The following is a 21535-nucleotide window of genomic DNA, read 5'->3' on the forward strand; positions in this document are numbered from 1 at the left end:
TTAAAAAGTCACATTGTCCAAAGACCACTGTTATTCTGAAATCTAGTCTTTGGTTTAGGGGAAGAAAGCGGGACCTTTGGCAACTTTTGGTTTTGCAGTCACATTTTGCTCCTTATTTTGAAAAAGACATAAGAGAATCTTAACAAGGTATGGGCCAAAAAGAGACCCCTCTATTCCTGAATATGTTATCCCTTTCTGTAGATGTGGACCTGGAATGATTATAAAACTGTGGTTAGACAATGACTAAGAAAAGCCTAAATGTAAGAAACCACTATGGATCTTGTTTCTGCTGAAGTCAGTGGGAATTTAACCAGAATTTTGGACTGCAAATAGCCTCGTTAGTGAAGACCTATTTCCAGATGCATTATGTATTGAAAATGCCCAAGGTGTTCTCCCTGTCAAACAGAAGTAATTAAAAAAAAAAAAAAAAAAAAAAGAAAAAAAAATTCAGGCTCCAGAATAATGTTTATGGAGAAGGCTACTCCACGCCTATAATTTTCAAACCTGTCAATATAATGCAAAATGTAAAGGAACTTTTGAAGGGTAAAAATGGAGCACCAAACATCTTTTGATTATTTTAAGACTGTATTTTAGCAGGTGCTAAAGAAGGGTGCCTTAGCAATGTTGAAGGCCGGAACGTTTTTCCCAAAACCCAGTGTTACTGTGTGACCGACCCAGATGAGTTAAAGCGAGGCTGCAAGTTGAGTTAGGAAATAGGTCAATCCTTAAGTGCAGTTACTGGTGGCAGTTATTGCATTGTGGTTGCAAAAAAATTGTTAGAAGTAATTTGAAAACCTGTAGTGCTGGGAGTATAATGTAGAAATAGTAGAATAGATGTACCCCACGGTCTCTTACGGCAGGTGATGTCCGTGCTGGTGTTATTCAAACTAGTATGCAAAAGTAACAGAAAGTAGCCTTAGAGAAATGCAAACACAGCTCCTCACTCCTTCCTCCAGGCTTGTGAATTAGTCTTTTATTAGGGAATCACGGAATCATAGAAGAGCAAAGCTGTCTCTTCTGCATACACGGCTCAGGTTTTTTTGGTTTTGCGGTGAGGTACTGTGCACCTTTTACGTGATGTGAGTGTGGTGCGTAGTCTTGTGACGAAGGATATGAACTGAGGCACGAAAGAGGCATCTCTCTCACTTTTGAGGGATTGATAACAATTAATTACTGCTTAATGTAGATTGTAACTAAACTGATGTAAAAATAAAAAAACACCCAAAACCCTCAACAAAACAAAAAAAACCCCAACAATACCCCCCAACGAACGACAAAGAACTCCAGCAGCAACAACGAAGCCTCTCCCCTCTGCATTTATAAGGGACCTGAGTCCTGTTAGTGAAGAAAGTTTCAGCCACCGTTTATGTCAGTAGGAGATCATGTCCCAGTGAACATTTTGTACTTTTCCTAATGAACTCTAATTATTACACTGCCAGTTTTTCTAAACTGCAGTTAAGCCTCCGTTGTTAAACTACTAAAACATGATATTGCTTCACGTGGTTGCAGCTGTTTGTTCAGCAGTACTTTAAGTGGCCTGTTTCTTTCTTAAAAATTGCCCAATCTTTAGCTAAATGCGTGGCGTTTGGTAGCAGGAGCCAGTGGAGCATTCATTCCTCCTATGGAATTCTGCTGGGCAAATCTTCTGTCATCTAAATTGCGGTCACTGGCGCGCAACTCTGTCCTAATCTGATGTTGCTAAAGAGCCATTTTGATTTAGCTGATGCTGAATGCAAACATTCCTGCAGTCCTAATACAAATATACCCCATCATGCTGCATTTTGCTTTTGTAATTTACTGGAGCTGTTTGTTGTTAACTACTCAAGGAATCTGGTACACATGCATAATGTTCAATGGCTACAGAAAATAAAGAGAAGTTGCACAAGGCTTTCAAATAATAGCTCTTGCTTGCTAGGTAAGATGTGAGAAACATTAGCTAATTCAAAAGCCCCAAGTTATAAACTTTTTCAGTTTGGAAAAGTCTGATTTGTTCAGTAGGACTGTGGGAGGAAAAGGAATTCAGAAGATATTCAGACATTGGCCAAACCAAAAGGAAAGATGGAGAATCAGAGGAAGCATTTTAGTTTTTTAAGTGTGCTTTTACTGCTGTTGCGGTATCTGTTAACATTCCTGCAATCTGTCTGTCAGGTTTTTCAAGTCCATTTTCTTGCAGGACGAAATCGTGGGCTGCAACATCTTGTGCATGCTTTTTTCTTCAGCACGTTGATGGTGACAGAGCAACATCTGTGAGCAGTCAGAGCTGGGTGGGAGGGTGCAGGTTTTACTAGCAGGCAGTGGCCAGGCAGCAGATGCTGTGTGCACTGATCCCCTGCAGCATCCAGAGTGTAAAAAGTTAGGGGATCTGGAGACAAAACAACTATTTTCTTTGGATGGTATCAATGTTTTCCTGCATGCTGATGTCGGGAAATCTAGCTTTGAGTGAAGAGGGCACTACAATAGTTCATCTTCAGAGCCTGCCTCAGTTTACCTGGTGAACCGGCACAAGGTGTTTCCAATGAACTTTGGGCATCAGTCAGAGGTCAGAGATACGTGGGGTTTGTTAGGCAGCAGAACAGGATAAACTTAAATCCTGCCTCTTGCTAAATTGGTTCTTACGCTTGTCATGAGTAGTACAAGATGGCTGTAGTCCCTTTTGGTTTTGTTTTGTTCAGGTAATGACACTGTGGCCCTAGCCGTTTTTTGCAGCAGTGGCCTGTCAGCATCCCTGCTCTGTGTGGGCCGATTGCTCCCTGCCAGAGAAAAAAGGGAACGAGTGGGCAAGCATAATTACAGCCTGGCGGGAGCTCAGGATCAGACCTGGAACATGAAATCAGCTCGAACTCCGCTATTGAATTACTGATGTTGCAGGTTGTTCCTGTTAACTCTTATGAAAGAAAAAGGTGGTTAGTTCCTACAGTGAGTTGGTGGTAGTGAAACCAAAGGCTTTTTTTTTTTTTTTTTTTTTTTTTTAATAGAGCTTGAAGCGTATGTGAGTGTATCTGTTGTGACAATTTTGATGGTAGGGAAATTGTCCTTTTGCTACAATGCCACAAAAGAAGAAAAACAAGCTGCCTCTGCAGCAAGTGATAATTCCAGTGGAGCAAATGCAAATGTGTGGTAAGGACTGTAGGAAGCTGCTGACAAATGTTGCTGTTCTACTGTATGAGGATGATGTGGAAAACCTTGGACAATTCCATAACATGCTATATGCTAATAATGGGGTATCGCTTCATTTCCCCCTTGGAGGATGTGTGAACTTAATTGTACAAGGCTATTGGGGTTTTGCCTGTTCCCTGTATCATCTTCTATTTATAGTTTTCATTAGCTCTCCTTTCAGATTGGCTGATGATAGGACTGCTGCGGCTGTGGAATAGCATAATTTTTAATTTGCCATCCTAGCAGCCAAAAGGGACAAGAATGATTTAGATTCAACTGGCCTAGCTGGATGGCAATCCCAGGCATTGCAAGTAGTAGATACAACAGTCTATGTTTGCAAAGGCCATGTGTAACGTGGGAGTGTGTGGATAAAAGCATTTTATAGACGTAGCCTGCCCAGCGCTTCTCCTCCCGAGCATGTTGTCCAACATAAGACAGACCAAGCTGTGAAGGATTACTGAATAATCTTTTTTATTTTTCTGAGAATGGAAACGTGTTGAAAGTGTTCTCTCTCTGTTGAATTAAGGCCTAGATAGGAGACCAAAGTGAGGAAGAACAGCTTTGACAAATGACTAGAGAAAAGGGAGATGTTCTGAAATGCTGCTGATGTTTGCTTTAGGGATAAGAAAGGTAAATTTGGGAGGAGACTCAAGTGGCAAGTGGGTGTGGGAGAGATCAGGGAATGTTTGAGGAAGAATCTGATTTGCAGACTGCAAGCGTTAGAAGAATTTTGGGTTTTTTGCTGAGATAATTTGTTGGTATATTAATAACTTGCAGCTGTAATTTTTATACAACACCATTGTTTTTCTTGATGTCAACAGAATGAGATGCTGCAGTTACAAAAGCAATGTATTAGGTAAATCGAGGGGGTACCGCTTATATTTTTAGGTTATTTTTTATTGAATTTCCAGAATGAAATTACAGCACGGTTCAAATAGAGCCTCAGAGCAGTACCTCCATCCACCTTGCCCCATTCCAGCAATCTTCGTTTGAAAACAACTAAAGGTGTCCTTCTTTTAAAGGACACAACCCATTCTGGTTTGTTCTCTAACCTAATTTCCCATTTGCCGGTGCTCTCTCAGCAGCACAGCTGTGGTTTCATTCATTACTGATCTCAGACACTGGGAGCGTGTTTTGGTCCTGTCCCTCTCATAGTTCTGGTTCTTGAAAATGGTTCTTGAGAAACCTTCGTGAATACATATACAGGTAGAAAGAAGTCACTTACTTCTATGTGCTGTTCTCCAGATTGTGGTGAGCACGCTGTCACCAGCACTGATAGGAAAAGATTTCCAGCTGTAAGGCATCTTTGAATATATGGCAAATACAAATACTTGGACAAGGATTTGGATTGAGTTTCTGAGCTTAGTGACATATTGCTAAAAATCTTGACTGAAGTTTAGTCTTGCAATGTAGCAAGGGTTTGATTAATTTTTTTTTTTTTGTGTAGTGTCCTGATTTTTGAGGGTTTTTTTTAAAAGCTATTTTTAAAATTAGTATTTGGTATTTTGAAAGTGCTGTATATATTGATCTAATAAGTTGTTCTAGTGGATTAAATGCAATTATAGATTAAATCTAAGTGTTTAATGTATGTTTAAACATTGTTGGCTTTTCTTAACAGTGTTTTTTTCCCACTTGTTACCTCAGATAAGCAACCAAATTATCCCACAAGCTTGCCAGTTTTTCCTTTGTGTTAGCTAAACCAGAGCAGGGATTATGACTGGATTCCACCAAAGTGGGTCTTAACAACATTGGTATGGCAGAATACTGTTGAATCATGCATCAGTGTATGAGGTAATCTTTAACAATATTTTGCAAAGGCTAAGCTATTGCAAATGATTTTGAGAATTCAGTGTTAAACTAGATATCTAGGCATGTTGTCCAATTTTTTCATCACCTATGTTTCTAATATTTCCTAGCTCTCAAGGTAAAGGAAATGTTTTAATCATAGTATGATGTTAAATTATTGTGGGAAAAAAACAAGCTGAAAATTAACCTTTCACCATAAAATTGAACTTTTCAAATATATTGATAAATTAATATTTGTATACAACTTTCTGATCCAGCTTTTAGTAGTAGATGTGGTGTCTGTGCACCTCTTCTGCAAAATGTGCCTCTGAGCTTGGGAATACATGAATGTTCTTGATGGGTTTGGCTGCTCTTGGTCTTGAAATTCCCAAGCAGTGATGCATGAAGTGTGGTAGGTGGTATGTAATTTCACAATGGTAGATGAGGTATACTACTTAGAACTTAAATTTTAGGTTGAAATTGCCCATATTAGGATTTTTATGTTGGCTTTTTTTTTTGGCTACAAACCCAATATTTAATAAGTTCCATACTTAAGACGGGCTACTTTTTTTTTCCAGCCTTCAAAAATTATTTGAGCATTAGTTGATGTATGGGAAGTAATTAGGTCATTGAAACAAGACTGGTAGTTCAAAGAATTTGTCTTAATGGGATGCAGAAGTTGAAGTGAATCTGAAAAGATTTTGTGAATATTTAAAATTTTTTTGGTGATACCAGAGAGGTGAACTTTTAAGAATAAAAGTATCTTTCTCTTCAAAAATATTTGTCCAGTGTTTTTGTTTAAAATAAATGCTCTTTTGTTTGTTTAGCAGAGTTGACTCAGCTTTGGTTGGTTACTATAGTTCAGCACTGTTTTTGCATTTCCATGTGAATTTCCAGTAATTCCCAGGCTTGGTTCAGGTTTTGGGGATCTTGCTGTATCACTTGTGTTAGCTGCCTGTGGAGCTGCGCGTCTCTTCGTTGAATTTGGAAAAACATCAAACGCGACTTAAGTCTTGATCCGATATCCCTCAAATGTCACTCACTGCTCAAAAATCAAATAGCATGTAGTAACGCAGTGGCTGTGGACAGAAGCAAGAGATAAAAAGCTCCACTTGTTTTAAATTAGTTATCTGGTAGATAGCCACTATGGCAAGTTAATGCTGATTGTACAAGCTAATAGCTGTTCAAAGATGTTTTGAAAAATGAGAAAAGATATTTAGAATTAAAATATGCTGCAGTGATAGGGGGAGCAAGGACAGCCTTGATAGCATTTCATAGCTGAGAGGTTACAGCTGACTGGTGAAGTTCAGCTGTTGTTTTGTGTAGCTGTAGCTGTGCGGTAGTTGGTTCTTGGTTTGTGTTGTCAGCAAAGTTGTTCTCTCACCTCTGGTTCCCCAGTTGTGGGCCGCCACTGCTAATACGTTCATTTTTCAGTCTTGTCATGAAAGCTGAAAGCAGTAACTGTGTGCCTGGAGTTCTTCAGGAGTTTGTTTAATCTTCTCTAGCATTTGGATTGGAAGAATAAAAGGCTGGGACGGTCAAATTAGTGTGGAGTTTTGGCCTGACCTTGGCTTCTTTGCCTGAATTACTTCGTTTATCAGACTTGGTTACTTTGTTTGATACTGGTCCTTGTTTAAGCCCAGCTTCTGCCTTTTGCTGCTCCACTTACATAGATGCAGAGTCTCCGCTTGTCAGCTGGATTGTTGCTGCCCAATGAAAATGCTCTCTTAAGCAATAAATTACAAATAAATCCAAATAAGTCTGGTTAGGAAATGAAGTAATCTGGTAGCCTCATGTAACCAAGAGCAGTACTGTACTGGAGTATAAGCACTCTGGAGTACCGGGTTCATGAACTAAGATACAATAATGTGATGGGTTTTGTCTCTGCTTGAGTTCACTTAGTTGGTTTCCATTTAAAAGTTGATGGGGTTGGAGAAATGCAAGTAAGGGTGAGAAAGAAATTCAGGTTAGGGTATTGACAAATTTAAACTCTAATTTGATACACTGGAGATGTTGATGAAGCTTTTGATAAAACTTGGGTTTGTGTACGCTTGAACACTGTTGAAGTAATCCAGAAAATCTGGATGTAGTGCCCACTGGAATCTTAATTCCTGTTTCTTGCAGTTTCATATTTAATGTATAGTGAATCAGAAGGCATTGTTGACTGTTAGAAGTTAAATTTTTGGAATTGTGTGGACTACCTTCATAGATAGAATGACTTTGAGAATGTTCCTTGGAAAAATATTTTAAAGCAGTGTCATTTGATGGGTTGTATTCCTTGTACTTGTATTCCTTAAATAGTGTTACTAGATAATGCCTGTGAATAATTAGAATAATTTTGAGCTAACTTTGCTCTTTGGTTTTTTTTCTCGTTTCTTTCTTTGCAGGAGAAAATGGCCAAAATGGAGGTCAAGACGTCACTTTTGGACAACATGATAGGGGTGGGAGATATGGTTCTTTTAGAGCCACTTGATGAAGATTCGTTCATCAATAATCTGAAAAAGCGCTATGATCACAATGAAGTATATGTGAGTATATGTTAACAGATAACATCCTATGAGAAGCTATGTTGTCATTCTTAAAATATGTGTTTATTTATAAGGATACACATAGACTGAATGCCTGAACATAATCTATTGTATTAGGGATATTTTAAACCTTACTTGTGCTGTAGTCTTTCCTGTACTGCATTGTTTGCATTTGATCTTTTCCATCTGGGATATTTTTCCTTTTTCTTTTTCCCCGTTGCACAATGTGGTAGACCTCTGATTTTCATAAAAAACAGTTCCAGAACTGATGATGACAATTACTTTGATACCCCTGTTGTCAGAGGACGTTGCAGTTATAAATAATGCACTTCCAGGATGTTGGAGCAGGTTGATGTAGAAACAGTATATGCTTGGAATATGCTAGAGCTGGCTTAAATGTTGCCTGCTGGTTTTGATTTGCAAAAAAGTTATGTTTATTAGAATGGCTGGATTTTAAACTAGAAACTATGAGCTTGGATATATGTGGAAGTAATCAAAATCTTCAGGCATATTAATGTCTGATTGATGATCAATAGGAGAGATGCTGTGAAGTGACTGTTGAAACACAGGCTGGGAATGAAGAGGCAAATTGTGATTCCAGTTAAGCCTTTCATTTCCTGCTTCATCTCTGTTTAGTCCATTTTTGTTAAAATGTGCACAGTATTGTATCTGTTGTACTGCTGAGGCTGTGTGAACTTAATGATTTGTAGAGGCTTTCCAAGACTGCTGGTAAAAGATAAGTAAGTAAAGCTGAAATGTTTAAGCCAAAGTATAGCTATGATCTGCAAGCAATTGTGTCTGCCGCTTATTACAATCAAATAGATGTGTTCTATACTTAATTATAGCTTAGCCCTCCCCTCCTTTTAATTTTTAGTGTGACTATATTTTTCCTTCTTGCTAAGCATTTGAACCTCTGTGGCTTCATTATACTTTTTCCTTTCCATCCTCCAGTATGGGAGGATCTGTGTTATTTTTGTTTGCTGCTTCTATCCCTTAGTTGTAGTCTGTGCTTTTGTACCTCTGCTATTCATTGACTGCCGCATCTTTCTTCTGGAGTCGTTTTCCTACTCAGTTATGCCTGTTCCCTTTTCTGTAGGCATTTACTTGGCAATATACAGTTGTACCTGTCTATCATTGTATCACCTCTGCCTATTTGGTCCTTAAGTTTGGACTGACAGTTTAAATTAACTGGAAAATTAAAGTAAGACAAGGACTCTCAGTATCCATTAAAACCTTGTTGGAGTAGAAACCAAAACGATCTGTGTTTGTGGAAAGATTTCTTCCACAATAGTTTAAAAAATCCTCCCAATACATTTGAGAGTTACATTTCCAAAAATCTGTGTCTTAAATTTTCCTTGTTCCTTGAAAATGTAGTCTGTTCCCTCTTGATAACCCTTAGATGTTGATACAGGCAGGTAGATATCAGACTCCTCTTTGCTGCTGTTTCATCCTGCTTCTGGCAGGTCCTCCATATTCAACAGCCGCAGTGGCTGCTGCTTCTGGGATTCAGAGCTTTTTCCAGTTAGCAGCTTGTATAATTAACCTGTTTCACATCAGTTTTAGGTTTAACTCTATATTCCTAATACCTGCAGTAAAAGTGGGTGATACTGAATCATCTCATTCCACTTTACCTCAAGAAAATATGAAGGAAAAGAGAAGGAAAGGGAGTTATTTGCCTAGAGGTTGAAGAAGACAGTGCTACCTTGTACAATCTTTGGGTCATATTTGAAAGTTTTATTCAAAACATTAAGGATGGAAACCTATTCTGTGAGGGTACCTTAGACTACGCAGTCTCTGAAGAAGAACTGCTGTAAGTCATACAGGAGTGGATTTCTCAAGGTTTTTTTTTTTTACTGTAAACTACTATGGATTGCAAAGAATTTAATTACATGTTTCTACTTAATTTAGACTAGATAGCTTTTTCTTGAAAGAAATCAGTTTGAATGACAAATGAGTAATATGTTTTATTTTTATCTGCTATTATATGCTAGCTGACAACCATGTTCAAACACGCAGTTCTTTGAGACAGTGACAGAGAAGTATGTATTTCCCCTAGTTGTTGATTTGGCTGGGCCTGGCACTGATGTGCAATGTAATTAGCTGTATTATGTGCTTTGGCAGGTGATACAAGGTGTCACTTTTCTCTAGCAGTGTAGGATCCTTTGCCTCGGAGGTGGGAAAGCCTAATACTTAAACATGCTCTGTTGAGAAGCGTGAACTGCTGCCAAAACCGAAGTATTTTTTTGTTGGTGGTTTTTTTTTTTTGTTGGTGGTGGTGTTGGGTTTTTTTGGTGGTGTTCCCCCATGCCCCCTTCCTCCCCACCCCCCCCCCATCATTCCCTTGTAGTTTGTTGCACTATCATTTACTCTTTTTATCTCCAGGTTTGTTTGATCATGTGATTTTTTTTTTTTTTTATTTTTTTTTTAAGGTCTTAGAAGTATTGTTTGTGAATCCACACTATGAAGGCAAAATGTTGCAGATCTTTGCAAGTATTAAAACATTCACTACATCAGTGGTGGAAAGAATAGATGTTTATGTCTATGCCGCATGCTCCTACCAAGTATACAAGTTACTTAGTTTGTGATGCTGCATGGTTTTATTTACCAAATCACTTGAGGAATAATATCTCCTTTCAGTATCAGTTGAGTTCTGCTGCCCTACAAATTTCATGCTACTGTTGTATATTTTAGAAAACTCTTAAAACAGTAAGAGTTGGAACGGTGCTCACAGTAACCACCACATGTTAATTTTCAAGTGCAAACTCTTCTCCCTTCTCCTTATTGCCACCCACTCTCTTCTCCCCAAACCTCACTCATGAAAACTACACTTTGCATTTCTGTTTTTAGACTCAGATGAGCACAATGAAGCCTTTGTTACATCTGGAAGTAATGTTTGTTTTACCATGTAGAATCTGTAGTTTGCATGCTATCCTGGGGAAACCAAATTGGTCTATTAAAGAGCTACTGTTGGTGCTTAACAAAGACTGCAGATTTCTTCAGCTCTAACAAGCTACACAAGTTGACCTCTCAGGATCCTTTCAGAGGGCAATAGGAATGGATTTGTCCTTTCACGGCTCAGTTGTGGGGTTAAGTTCACCCCTCATGTCAGTGTTTCATTGTAGGCATTACCAAAAGTTGAGTCCAAGTTTAAAAAACTAAGTCAAACTGAAGCTACATGAATGGATTGAAATGTTTCTACAGCAGTAAACCAGGGCTTACTCAACATCAATTTCTAAGCAGTTTTCTGCAGACTGATGGCTGTGTCTGTGCTACATATGTTAGTTTTAAAATGGAGTTGCAGTTATAACCTTCAAAAGGGTTTGTTGTGAGGAATGAGACCTGTAACATGGATAGCTTTGAAAATGCTGTAAAGTTGGCCAGACGTTGCATAATTGTGTTAGCCAGCCAGTCTTGATAGGTAAATGTGAGAGTCGAGCCATCAGCGAACAGTGCCAAATCTCTCTCCGTAGCCAAAGATGACAAGATAAATGGGCTCATTCCACTGGAAGAGAATACAATTTTTGTCTTTTCTAGTCTTTTCACAGTAGTTATGTTTGATGCTGAATGTTTGAATGGAGATCCTAGTGCCAGCTCCGTCTACCCCTTTGAAATTTGAGGTCTTGTCCATAAGAGCTCCCCTTGCAAGACAATTCAGGTCTGGATCCCCTGATGGTCCTCTGTACCATCCTGGGCATGGTCACTGTAAGCCCTTCAAGAATATTAGCTAAGTTTCATGCCATGGTGCAAACAGGGCAATAAGAGTAGGCCTAACAGAGAACAGACTACAGCTTGATTAACTGTTGTTCAATTTTATGTGTATTTGATGGAAAGTTTAATGGACTTGGGTGTTAGGTTGCATACCAGAGCGCAAAGCTGAAGGCCGTGCCTATAAAAATAAGCATGAAGGCTGGTGGAGTTGGAGTTTGGCCAAGTATTCTGCTAAAGACCATCAGATTCTGCCGTAATCTCATGCTGAGTGGCTTTGGGGGGAAGGGCTCACTGGGTAACATGCATATGTTAATTGGAAATGGGAATCTTGGAGCTTAGTCATGTCTGGAAATGTCTGGGGTATGTCTGACCAAGAAAAATCTCATTAAAAAGCTGTAATTGTTTATTATATTCTTTTTGTAACTCAAACTTTTAATTGATAAAATTTGCATCGATTTTTTGCAGAAGTTCTTGTCTGTAAATATCAGTAACAAAAGCCTGTGAGAATTTTTCTTTAATTTTACGGAGTAAAATGTGGCTCATGGGCAATGCAGTTAGCAAGTAGAAAAAAACCACAATGTTGGTTATTTGAAGGTTCCAGGGAGCAGTTTATGTGGTTAAAATGTGTGACCTAGAGACCGCGTGGAAAACTTACAAACTGAATTTTATGAATGTATTTGGTGTCAGTGATGAATTTTGACTCATTCTGTTGAACTCCCTCCCTGAACTTTTTATTTTGATGTTTTTTTTAAGTTGGCTGAAATATGCTCAGCCAATCCAGCTCAGCAATTATTTTTCCTTTGTATTTTGGGATGCTGACAAATGGGAGGGGGACATCTGTCTATATGTGTATTTACAGTGACTCAGGAATGGTAGAGACTTGGGAAAAATTGTAGTATATGTATCGGCCTGAAACTTAATCTTGTACAGGGCTTGCTGTTCTGCGAGGCATGTGGAAGTGGTAAGGGAGGTGTGAGGAGTCTGGACGGGAGCGGTGCTGCGTAGGCCTTTAGAGGCCAGATACTGCTTTATTCTGCTGCCCTGCACATTTTTCTGCACAGTTATGTTGTTTCTTGAAGTCTTCCCAAATTTGCAGAGGTCAACACTTTGTTCCTTACAAAAAAATGTTTGTTTGCTTTTTGTTCTTACAACAAAGCAGAATCTTTCTCTGATGTCAGCGTTTAATTTGTATTTTCTGTGCGTGGAGTTTGTGGGTTGCTTTGGGCAGGAGCAGTCTTATGGTACTGAACACACGTTGTTTTATTGCTGCAATATTAAATATTTGGCATTCCGGTATAATAACTCGTGTTAGCTGTTTGAGGTAGCATCCTTGTGGCTGCCTTCTGGTGGCGTGGCTATTGCGGTGTGCGTGTTTCACAGACTGAGCTGCTTCCTGTTGATCTCTATTGTTTTGATACTTTAGGGGTAGCCTTTTGGTTTCTGACTTGACTTTACTCTACTACCTCTGCCTCTATTACTGATGCACTCCTTTTTCAGCTGCCTTACAGTATTCAGGAGTTTACTGAATTGCTGTCAAGCGTAGTGGCTTTGTTCCTGCTGCACTCATACCTGGTATTCCCGATGCTACATTTGGAAGAAGAGAGTGGAGGACAGAATTATGTGGATGAGACCAATTGTCTTGGTCTGCATTAGCTTTGTGTGACCATCCCTCTATATAACTCCGTGGTGAAGAACAGAGTTTTCTGGTATTGGGATACGTAAATGCAGCTTGCTGGGAAAATCTTCATTGTAATATGATCGAGTGATTATTGAAGCTCAATTTTATTCTCAATTTCATTACCTTCTCAGGTCAGCATGATCATGTTTGTCTTTAGTATGTTGTTTTTGAGACCAGATGGAGTCCTTTGTTGGGTTTTGAAGAGGGTTGTTGTCCCCTGTGGTTTCGGGTATGTCCTAGCTGTGTGCATGCCTGTCAGTAGCAGGTCTGTGCCTTTGCTGCTCCTGCAGCAACATGCAGAAGTCTAGCACCCTGCCAGACCCCACCCTGCTCTCTTGTGCCTTGAGGTATTTACTTGGGTTTATCCAGTGAGTTCAGCCTGGACTGCTGGCCTTCCTTTGGGACTCTGAGGAGTGCCAGGTGTGGTGACTGACTCGTTTCTTAAAGGCAGGATGGTTTGAGAGCCGCAGCAGAGCAGCCATCCATCCGCCTGTGATGGGAGCCCAGGGGACGCGAGTTTCCTTAGATCTCCTTCTCTTCCTCCCTTGGGGGACGCCTGCGTTGGTTTGAGTGATTTTCCCAGCAGTGCCTCAACAGTTTCCCTCTTTGAGGGAAGCTACTGAGTTGTAGTAATAATATTGTTGCAGCTGCCACAGGCTAGGACCTTGAAGCCTGCTGCTTCTCCTTCAGATGTGAAGAAGGGTTTGTGTGCCCAAGGCACATCTTTTCCTGTGATAGCTTGTGGTCTGAGAAGTAGTATTCTGCCTCCCTGTAAATCTTCCTTTGCTTGTTATCTAGATAGAAATCCTGTTGCTCCTCTGGCCCTTCCTATCAGCCTGCTCTGGTAAAACAAACTTTGTAAGTTCCCCGGAGTCAGGAGTAAAGATTTTCGCAGCCAGTGGGCTGATTGCTTTTTACCTTGAAGTGCTTCGTGGGAGGAGGGTTGCTTATCTCAAGGCAGTGCTTTGTTTCCTTTCCTTTTTGTACAGCTCCCACGATGCTGAGCATAGCGTTTGAAGCACTTGTTTGTAAGACCGTATGCAATATCTGCATAAAGGAGTAAAAAAACATTAATAAGGATCACAGAAAATTATGTGCATCTTGTGGGCTGTGTAGGGATCTTCTCCTTCCCTACACACTCTTTTTTGCCTCTGATGTGATACTTTGAAAAAAGAAAGGAGGTAGGGCCCCAGGGACTGTTACAGTGTTGGCTCTGCCCCAAAATGCTGTATAGTTCTTCACAAAGGTGAGGATGACATTTTGAGCATTTACTAGTGGTTACAGTGCAAGTTATATGAAATAAAAACACAAAAGGAAGGTTAATGAAAGATTGGCAAATAACAGAAGTAGAAGCAAAAGTGTCCAAGTACTGTAAAAATATGGTTTTCACCCTGAAGAACATAAGTTAGCCTTGGCTGCAGCATGGCAGGAGACTTCCATCATTCCCCCCCATTTTATTCATACAGAAATAATAAAATGTTTTGGGATGAGTGCTCTCGCTAATGTTTTCACCAATGGTTTCTTGGCACAGACACTATCCAATCTCCAGCTACTGTTTGCTTACAGAAACAAGTCTTTATCTTTTTCAAAAGTGAGCAAACACTGACATTCTGGGGTATTTAAAGGCTTTCCTTGAAATTTTTTGTGTCTGCTTTGGGTTGACTTCCTCATCGTTTACTTTACAGGTTTCATCTGTAATTGCATCCTGGATAGGAATTCTGTTTGTTTGTATAAAAACATCCCAATGTAGTCAGAGAGGCGAATGGCTGAGGTGATTAATCTGCTTCATTAATAATAACATTAGAGTCTGTCATAATGATTGCGAGGTTAGCAGCAATATTCACTGAGCAGCAGAGAGATTTCTGTGCCCTCGAGAAACTCAGCAGAGAAACCCAATCATCTGTGCATATGCATCCCCCTTCAAGTACTCGCTTCAACTTGCCGTGTGGGTGTCTCTCTCTGGCAAACGCTCTGCTCTTACTTCGAGGCTCAGGTCTAAAACAGGTTGCAGTACGATTAAGGGCTTGGTCCTGATCCATGTGGGTTACCTGTACCTTGCTCAGGCTGCTGCTGTTTGCACAGTGACTTGCGGGATCAAGCCCATATTGAAGAATATTTTAAGTGTTGTTATCCTTTTTTACATAGGTCACCTGTGCCATGATTGTTTGCTTTGGGATGGTATAGATGTGCTTTTCTGTCTTTGCGTTACCTGTTTGAGCTTTTATTTCTTGAGTCGTATCAGCCATCAACATATTTGGTACATGACTATGATACATACTAATGCTGAATTTTATCAGGAGTAAGATGGTTTGGCTTGAACTGTGGATACTGTTGCCTCCGTTTCTTCTTTTGCTTGATTTTTTTTTTTTTTTTCTTCCCAATTTCAGGAAGTCATCCTGTGCTCTTCTACATAAGTTTTCTTCTGTTAAGTCTTTACTGTCCTGTTCAGGTTTTACAAGGCTGCCTATCATGATTAGTAACTGCATTAAGCACATGTAATAGCTTACCAGGATTGTTTTGGGTTTTTTTGTTTTTTTTTGTTTTCTATTACAACATACAGACTTTGTCCACTATATTTCTGGGGTGAAAATGCAATGTCCAGAAGGAGGGTAGTCTTGAGCAAGAGAGTTTTAATCATTATGGGGAATAGGCTGTGTTTGTTCAGAAATCCAGTGTTATATTTCTTCACTTGTACAAACATAATTAGAAAGGACTCCATCCAAACTACAGAGAAAAATATTCAGTATTTTTGAGGAGAAGGGAAGGTTTCTTATTTTTTATATATATATATATATATATATATATATATATATGGAGAAAGTAAAACGGAGAGTCTGGATTGTATTTTCAGTTTGCCGCAGACTAGCCTTTGAAAAAGTAAATTTTTAGCATTGGCTTCCCTTCCAGTGAAGGGAGGTGGAAACAGGCTTTCTTATCTTTAGGATCTCACGAATTATTGAGGCCTCTTTAGAGCTGGTGAGGAGCTTTGGAGAGATGTTATATTTGCTGGGAAATGCTAATGAGAGGTCTTAAAGCATAGAAGTTTCTTTTGCTGACTAAGGATTAGTGCTGTGTGATGCTGCACGAGTCCAGCCCTTACTGGATATGGGAAAATCCACACAGAAGCTCCTGTTTGAGGAAATCAAACTTTGTTAGTTCCTGCTCTTTCTACTTGATCACTGCTCTTTGGGATCCTGGGGTTGTGCCTGCATAGTTGCTTGCAGATGGTACCTGGAGGCTCTGCTCATGCTCCAAGATCACTGAAGCACAAGGCATTGGCTCAACACAGAGTGCAGCTGCACGGCTTGGATCACAGGTAGAGTTTATTTTGTATGTGCTGTCATAAAACAGCACAGGCAAACCCTGGAGAACTACAGGATGAAGTCCTACTTTGTTTGTTTACGTGTTTTTTCAAGTACCCAGCCCATCCCTCTCCATCAAACAATACAAACACCTACATTGTGAGACACAGTAATACAGTGAATCAGAGCCCCAGAAACAGTAATAATGGTCTAAGGTGGTTTTGGTTTTAGTCTTGATGTTCCTCTTTTCCTTATTCTTTTCAAACATAGTGTCTTGCAACTTTGCGAGTGTTTCTGACCTGAAAAAACACAATAGACTAGAAGCAGGGTGCATTTAGCTATTTTATTGTGGCCAGCCACAATGAAAAACAAATTTGAGCACACAGCATGATTGTTCAAATAAGAGATGATAGTTTAATAAGGTACTGATCTAGTTGCTAATGTTTATTAAAATGAGAAACTTCATTATGGAGTAACATTGCAGTGTTAAATTTACCAGGTTCTGTTTGAGTTTGAGACAGTTCAGAAAACTGAGAACATGTAAGTACAGGCTTCCTCTGCATCTGCCATCTCCTTGGCCTCTGCTATTCTGAGCATGCAGCGGCACATGTGCTTATGAGCTGGCAAGATCCAGAACCGCAGTAGTTCAGGCAAATACAAATGAAAATGAGTATTATTATAAATATAATTTTGCATATGTCACATTAAAAAAACCCACAAAACCAAAACACAGCCCTTCCCCCTGCAAAGAAAACAATGCTGCCCAAGGCTTGGTTCTGGATTTGTTCCAATAAAATCTGGTCACACTTCTCTTTGATCTTACTTCAGTGTCTCTCGTTTCGATGAATTGTTTTAGCGGTGTGATCTGAAACTGTTCAAAATGGTAGGAATCCAGTACACTTAGCATAATCAATACTACAGAAATGTGCATTATGCAAATCTGGAGTATTAAAATTGGTCTGAATAAATGGAAGAATCGGTATCCACACAAGCAATCTTTTTTACTAGAATTTATTTTCTATTTTTATGCTCCAGCATTTAAAAAATAAGTAAATAGAGCAACCTTGCTGGGCCCTGGGAATTTAGCACACTTGCAGGGTACATTAGCAATTGGACATTTTACAGCAGGAGTGACTTGTGTGCAGCAGCAATTTTTCTGGACTGTTACAGGCTACCATGGGTAAGAAGCAGCGGGTTTGGTTTTAACAGAGCTGCCAAAAGTGATGTAGAAGGTTTGCAGCAAATCTGTGTAGCTGCTTAATGATCTTAAATTCTGTAGAAGGTTGCTTTGCAGAGGATGCCACAGATCCAGAAAAGACTTTAAAGATATGGAGCAGGCTGTTACAGTAGCCCCAGCTCTGCAGCTTCAGCAGTGCGGCCTCAACTGCTGTCGATAACATTCCCTGGCTTCTGCAGCTGCAATCTTCTCTCTTCTGGGCCCTTGGGGTATTGCAAGACTAACTTTGCCAAGAGGAAAAGTAGCTTTATTGATACACTGTATACCAGAGTGTGAAATATTCTCCCATAAGCTCTACTAGTGGTCTTCTAAAAGCTCCCCTTCTTGAGTTGGCCTGTACTGCCTCTTCCCTCTGTATCAGATTTCACCGCAGTGCTTGTGCGTCCTGGCTACAAAGGTGTTTGGGGACTTTTCACTGGGCGCTCTATAAGGTTTTTGCAACCTCTCAGCTGAAAAGGTCCACAAGCGTTTCAGGCAGTTTGCCAGTTTCTAGCAATAGCTTTCCCCAGCCCTTGGCTGGGAAGAGGCTGCTGCCTGTAGGTTTTTCCCAAGCAATGGCAGCCTCGCATCATCTTGCTATTTCAGACCTCTTCGTAAGCCAGTCTGCAAGCTGCTTGGGTTAGAAAGGCACAGAAGGCCTTGCAAGGTGGATACAAGCTTGAAGTAGTAGTAACACCTTGCCCCAAGTGGTTATGTTTGCTTTCAGTCCTAGGGGGAGAAAATGAGGCATCAAAGTGTCTTGGCTGTTGCATCTCCAACAGTACTTAGAAGTGAATATTATTGGCTTTTCCACTTGAGTTGTGACTTAGAATTTTCTTCCTAGTCAGGGTCTTAAGCCCTTTCTGAACAGGAATGAGTTGTCTGTCTTGTTTTGGTGGAGAATGCAGAATGTATTGTCATTTGACCTAGTGGAAATTTGAATGCTTTTTTCCACAGATGAATTGTTAGCGCATTAGAGTGTTGCCATGCTACATGATAGAGGCACTGATAAACGATGAGTGAGAGTCCTTTTGGTTTAGGTTCTGGACAGACATGCCAAGGAGATAGAATTTGCCTTTGTGAGTTATCACAATAAAGTAGATATTTGGAGGAAGGAGTATTATCAAGAGTCTCTAGTTAGCAAAACTTGAGGAGACAGCAGATCTTGTCCAAACTTGCATAACAAGACTATGTCAAAGCCAAGAAAGAAATCACATCTTCTGAGTGCATTCTGTGTGTTCATCATCGTGAGGCCATTCCTCTGAGGTTTCATTTTTTTCCTTAAACAGGGAAAATAAAGGATCTCTCTAGTCCCTGGGGTGCCACGGTATGGTCTCCCACTACTCTTGGACGTTCTGCTTTCAGCACTGGAATGTTTCTGTGCTTGTGGCTGGCTCAAGGATTTAAGCCATTTATTTTGTTTGTTTATAATAGAGTTCTGGTGGGAAGGCAGATGTTATGTGGGAAAGCTATTTTCCAGATCAGTTTATCCCCGTTATGTTGAATCTGACAGACCACCAGTAGCAAGTAGCTATTAGGCATCAGCTTTGAGATATTGGCATTTTTAGAAGAAGAAATGTATTAATTCTTGTAAGTAGCTTTGCAGCAAAAACAATGATTCTTTGGCATGCTTTGGCTTGGTGTTTAAAATGGACATGAGTATGTCTTTGTTTCTATATAGTCATTTGACCTTTTGAAATTTTGGTATTTTAGGAAATGGTCTGTATTTGTTCATGTCTGACAATAAACAGCTGACTTGAATTCCCAAAATACATCGTCTAAACAATAGTTAGCTATGAAGAGATGGTTCTAAATAAATCTCATTTGAATGCCTGTATTCAAAATTAAAAATCAAGGTTTTCACTTTCATTCATCTTTCTTTACCTTGGCATGTCAGGGTACTTCAAGGAACTTAGCAATTAAATTGTATGCTATTATGGTAGCAGAATAGCTGAAAAGGGCAAGTCTTCAAGTTCCAAAGAATTCCTGTTTCAAAATATAATCTTCAAGATCTGACCTTCATCTCTCTTCCGCTGATACTTTCCGGCACTGATTTCACAACAGGCTGAATTCACAAATTCTTAAGATTTAGGAGGAAACAAGTTAATGTTTTATCAGGAAAGAGTCCTAATTGGGGTATCCATGTACTTGTGAAGACCAGAAAGCTTCTTACTCTTGGGTATCTGTTATTCTTGCCAAGAATCTGTAGGCTTGCAAATTGCCAAAGCTGCATGTGTTGAGAGAGCAAAGTAAGCACTGTAGAAAGGCAATTTTTGCATTTTCTTTTTGTTCAGCTAAAGAGATTAGACATAGATGGAAAACACTTTCCTCCTTTGGGGGAAGGATGACCACAAAACTAGAACAATTTTTTTTTAATTTGAAGAAAATATATATAAGCACACACTGCGTTGTGTGTTTGAAAGAAGCAAAAATCTTAATTATTTTGGGATTTTTCTCAACAGTTTGTATCTGAATGCCTTTGGGGGGGCACTTCCCTCCCAGGCTGTAGTGCAAGGCAGATTGGAGTTGTCCCTCTTTTAAGTTGCAGCCTGGCTGCCAAGAGGTGAGGCACCTTCAGGCTTGCTCCCCCTCGCAGCACTCTGCATGGGCTCCTGGTGTGAAACCAGCCTATTTCTAGGATATTTGGTCTGTTCTGGGCTCAGATGCATGGGGAGAAATGTTTTGCAGAAGGTTTCTGGCCAGTTCCAAAGGAGAGGAGAAAGTATGCGTTGTTTAGAAATGATGAGCCTTGAGCCCAGTTAGTGAAGTATTGTGTTTCATCGTAGCAGCGGTTAGTTGTACGATGAATTGTCAGCAGTGGCTGCTTGTGTTTCATCCTGTGGGTAGTAAACACTAAAGGGTGAACTACGAGAGTCTCTGGAGGCCTCACGCTACTTATTTTATCACTGGAGTCTAGTTTGTTCAACTCTGGTTTAAATGGGACAGAAAACGCCATGTGAGTTCACAGCTTGCCTGTGCATATGCATGCTGTGGAAAATGGGAAATCTTGCTCTCCTAGCTTTCTGCTTAGGACCAAATTTGGTTAGCATTTAGCAGGAAATTGCTTTAGACATGACAGTTAAGATAGGGAAGGGTTGCAGAAATTAATATCTTTAACTTGTGACTGGAGGTAATTCAGTGCTCTGCTGAACCTGTTGGTGAGTAACTTGTGCTCCTTGTGCCTCTGTTCCCATTTAAAAATGCATATTACAGCACTTCCCTGTAAGAAAGCTGTGGGGAGAAATCCAAATAGTCATTGTGAGGTGCTAAGGTATCACTGCGAAGAAGCTATTTAAAATCATAGATATATGTAAAAAGCATTGTTTTTCTTCCATAGTTACTAGTGAATGTAATCCAAATGATGGGAACCTGTGGCTTTTGTGGACAACCTTTACACCTCCCAGGGAGACCCTGGTTATTGGAAAATTGTGTTTCACCAGGTGTTATTTATTTATTTCACGGTTGTGGAAAGAGATACCAAATACTTGGGGGTTAATTAATCCTTAAGCAGTATCTTCAGGCAGAGTGGAATGGGGTTTGGGCATTTTTTGCCACTCTGGTGTATTTGAATGCAACCCTTGCAGCTGGAGGAAGGTGTAGAGGGCTGCCGGGCACCCGGCAGTAGGCTTGATGAAGGCAAGTTAATTGTGTCGTGTGCTGACATGGTAATCATGATATACAGTATCGGTCTTCGCTCAGCTCGGTGGTGAACAGGACCTAACAGAGTAAAACAACGCATTACTCTGTCTGCTTTCCAAGGGTAATGGCAAGTATGTTTAGAATCTGGAAATAAAAATTATGCTTCGTGTCTGCTGAGGAGCCATGGCAGGACTTCAACTGACTTGAATCCTGACAGTAAATCTCTCCTTTGACAGAAACCTGTCAGAGGCTATTAGCCTTCAGGTTTCTTCCCTGTGAAGCTCTTCTGTGTCCAAGGCTTTGAAGACATGGTGTGAAGCTCCTCCTTGGGTGAGGGAGCGCAGTCCAACTCCGGCCTTGCCTTTACGTGGTTTTGAATGAGCGCCCAAGGGCTGCAGCAAAGCTTGTGTGACATTTGCCATGCAGATGGAGTCGGTTCCTCATGAGTGTCTGTCTCCTTTTCCTCTCCCTCCCCCAACTGAATTAGTTACAGAAATAGTTTATGATTGGGCTTTCTTTTAAA

The 21535-nt window shown here is 40.1% G+C and overlaps 1 protein-coding gene across 1 annotated transcript in view; it reads left to right on the top strand.

Annotated features, from left to right (window-relative positions):
- The window catches only part of MYO1B (myosin IB), a 117418-nt gene that overhangs the window by 9395 nt on the left and 86488 nt on the right, over positions 1-21535 (top strand). The window contains exons 2-4 of the mRNA XM_082311446.1: positions 7329-7469; positions 9899-10030; positions 12987-13084. Of these exons, the coding sequence (XP_082167572.1) occupies positions 7335-7469; positions 9899-10030; positions 12987-13084 (365 nt within the window). The 5' untranslated portion in view covers positions 7329-7334. The remainder of the gene's footprint in view (positions 1-7328; positions 7470-9898; positions 10031-12986; positions 13085-21535) is intronic.

This window comes from Platalea leucorodia (assembly GCF_965183815.1).
Source record: "Platalea leucorodia genome assembly, chromosome: 5".
Taxonomy (NCBI): Eukaryota; Metazoa; Chordata; class Aves; order Pelecaniformes; family Threskiornithidae; genus Platalea; species Platalea leucorodia.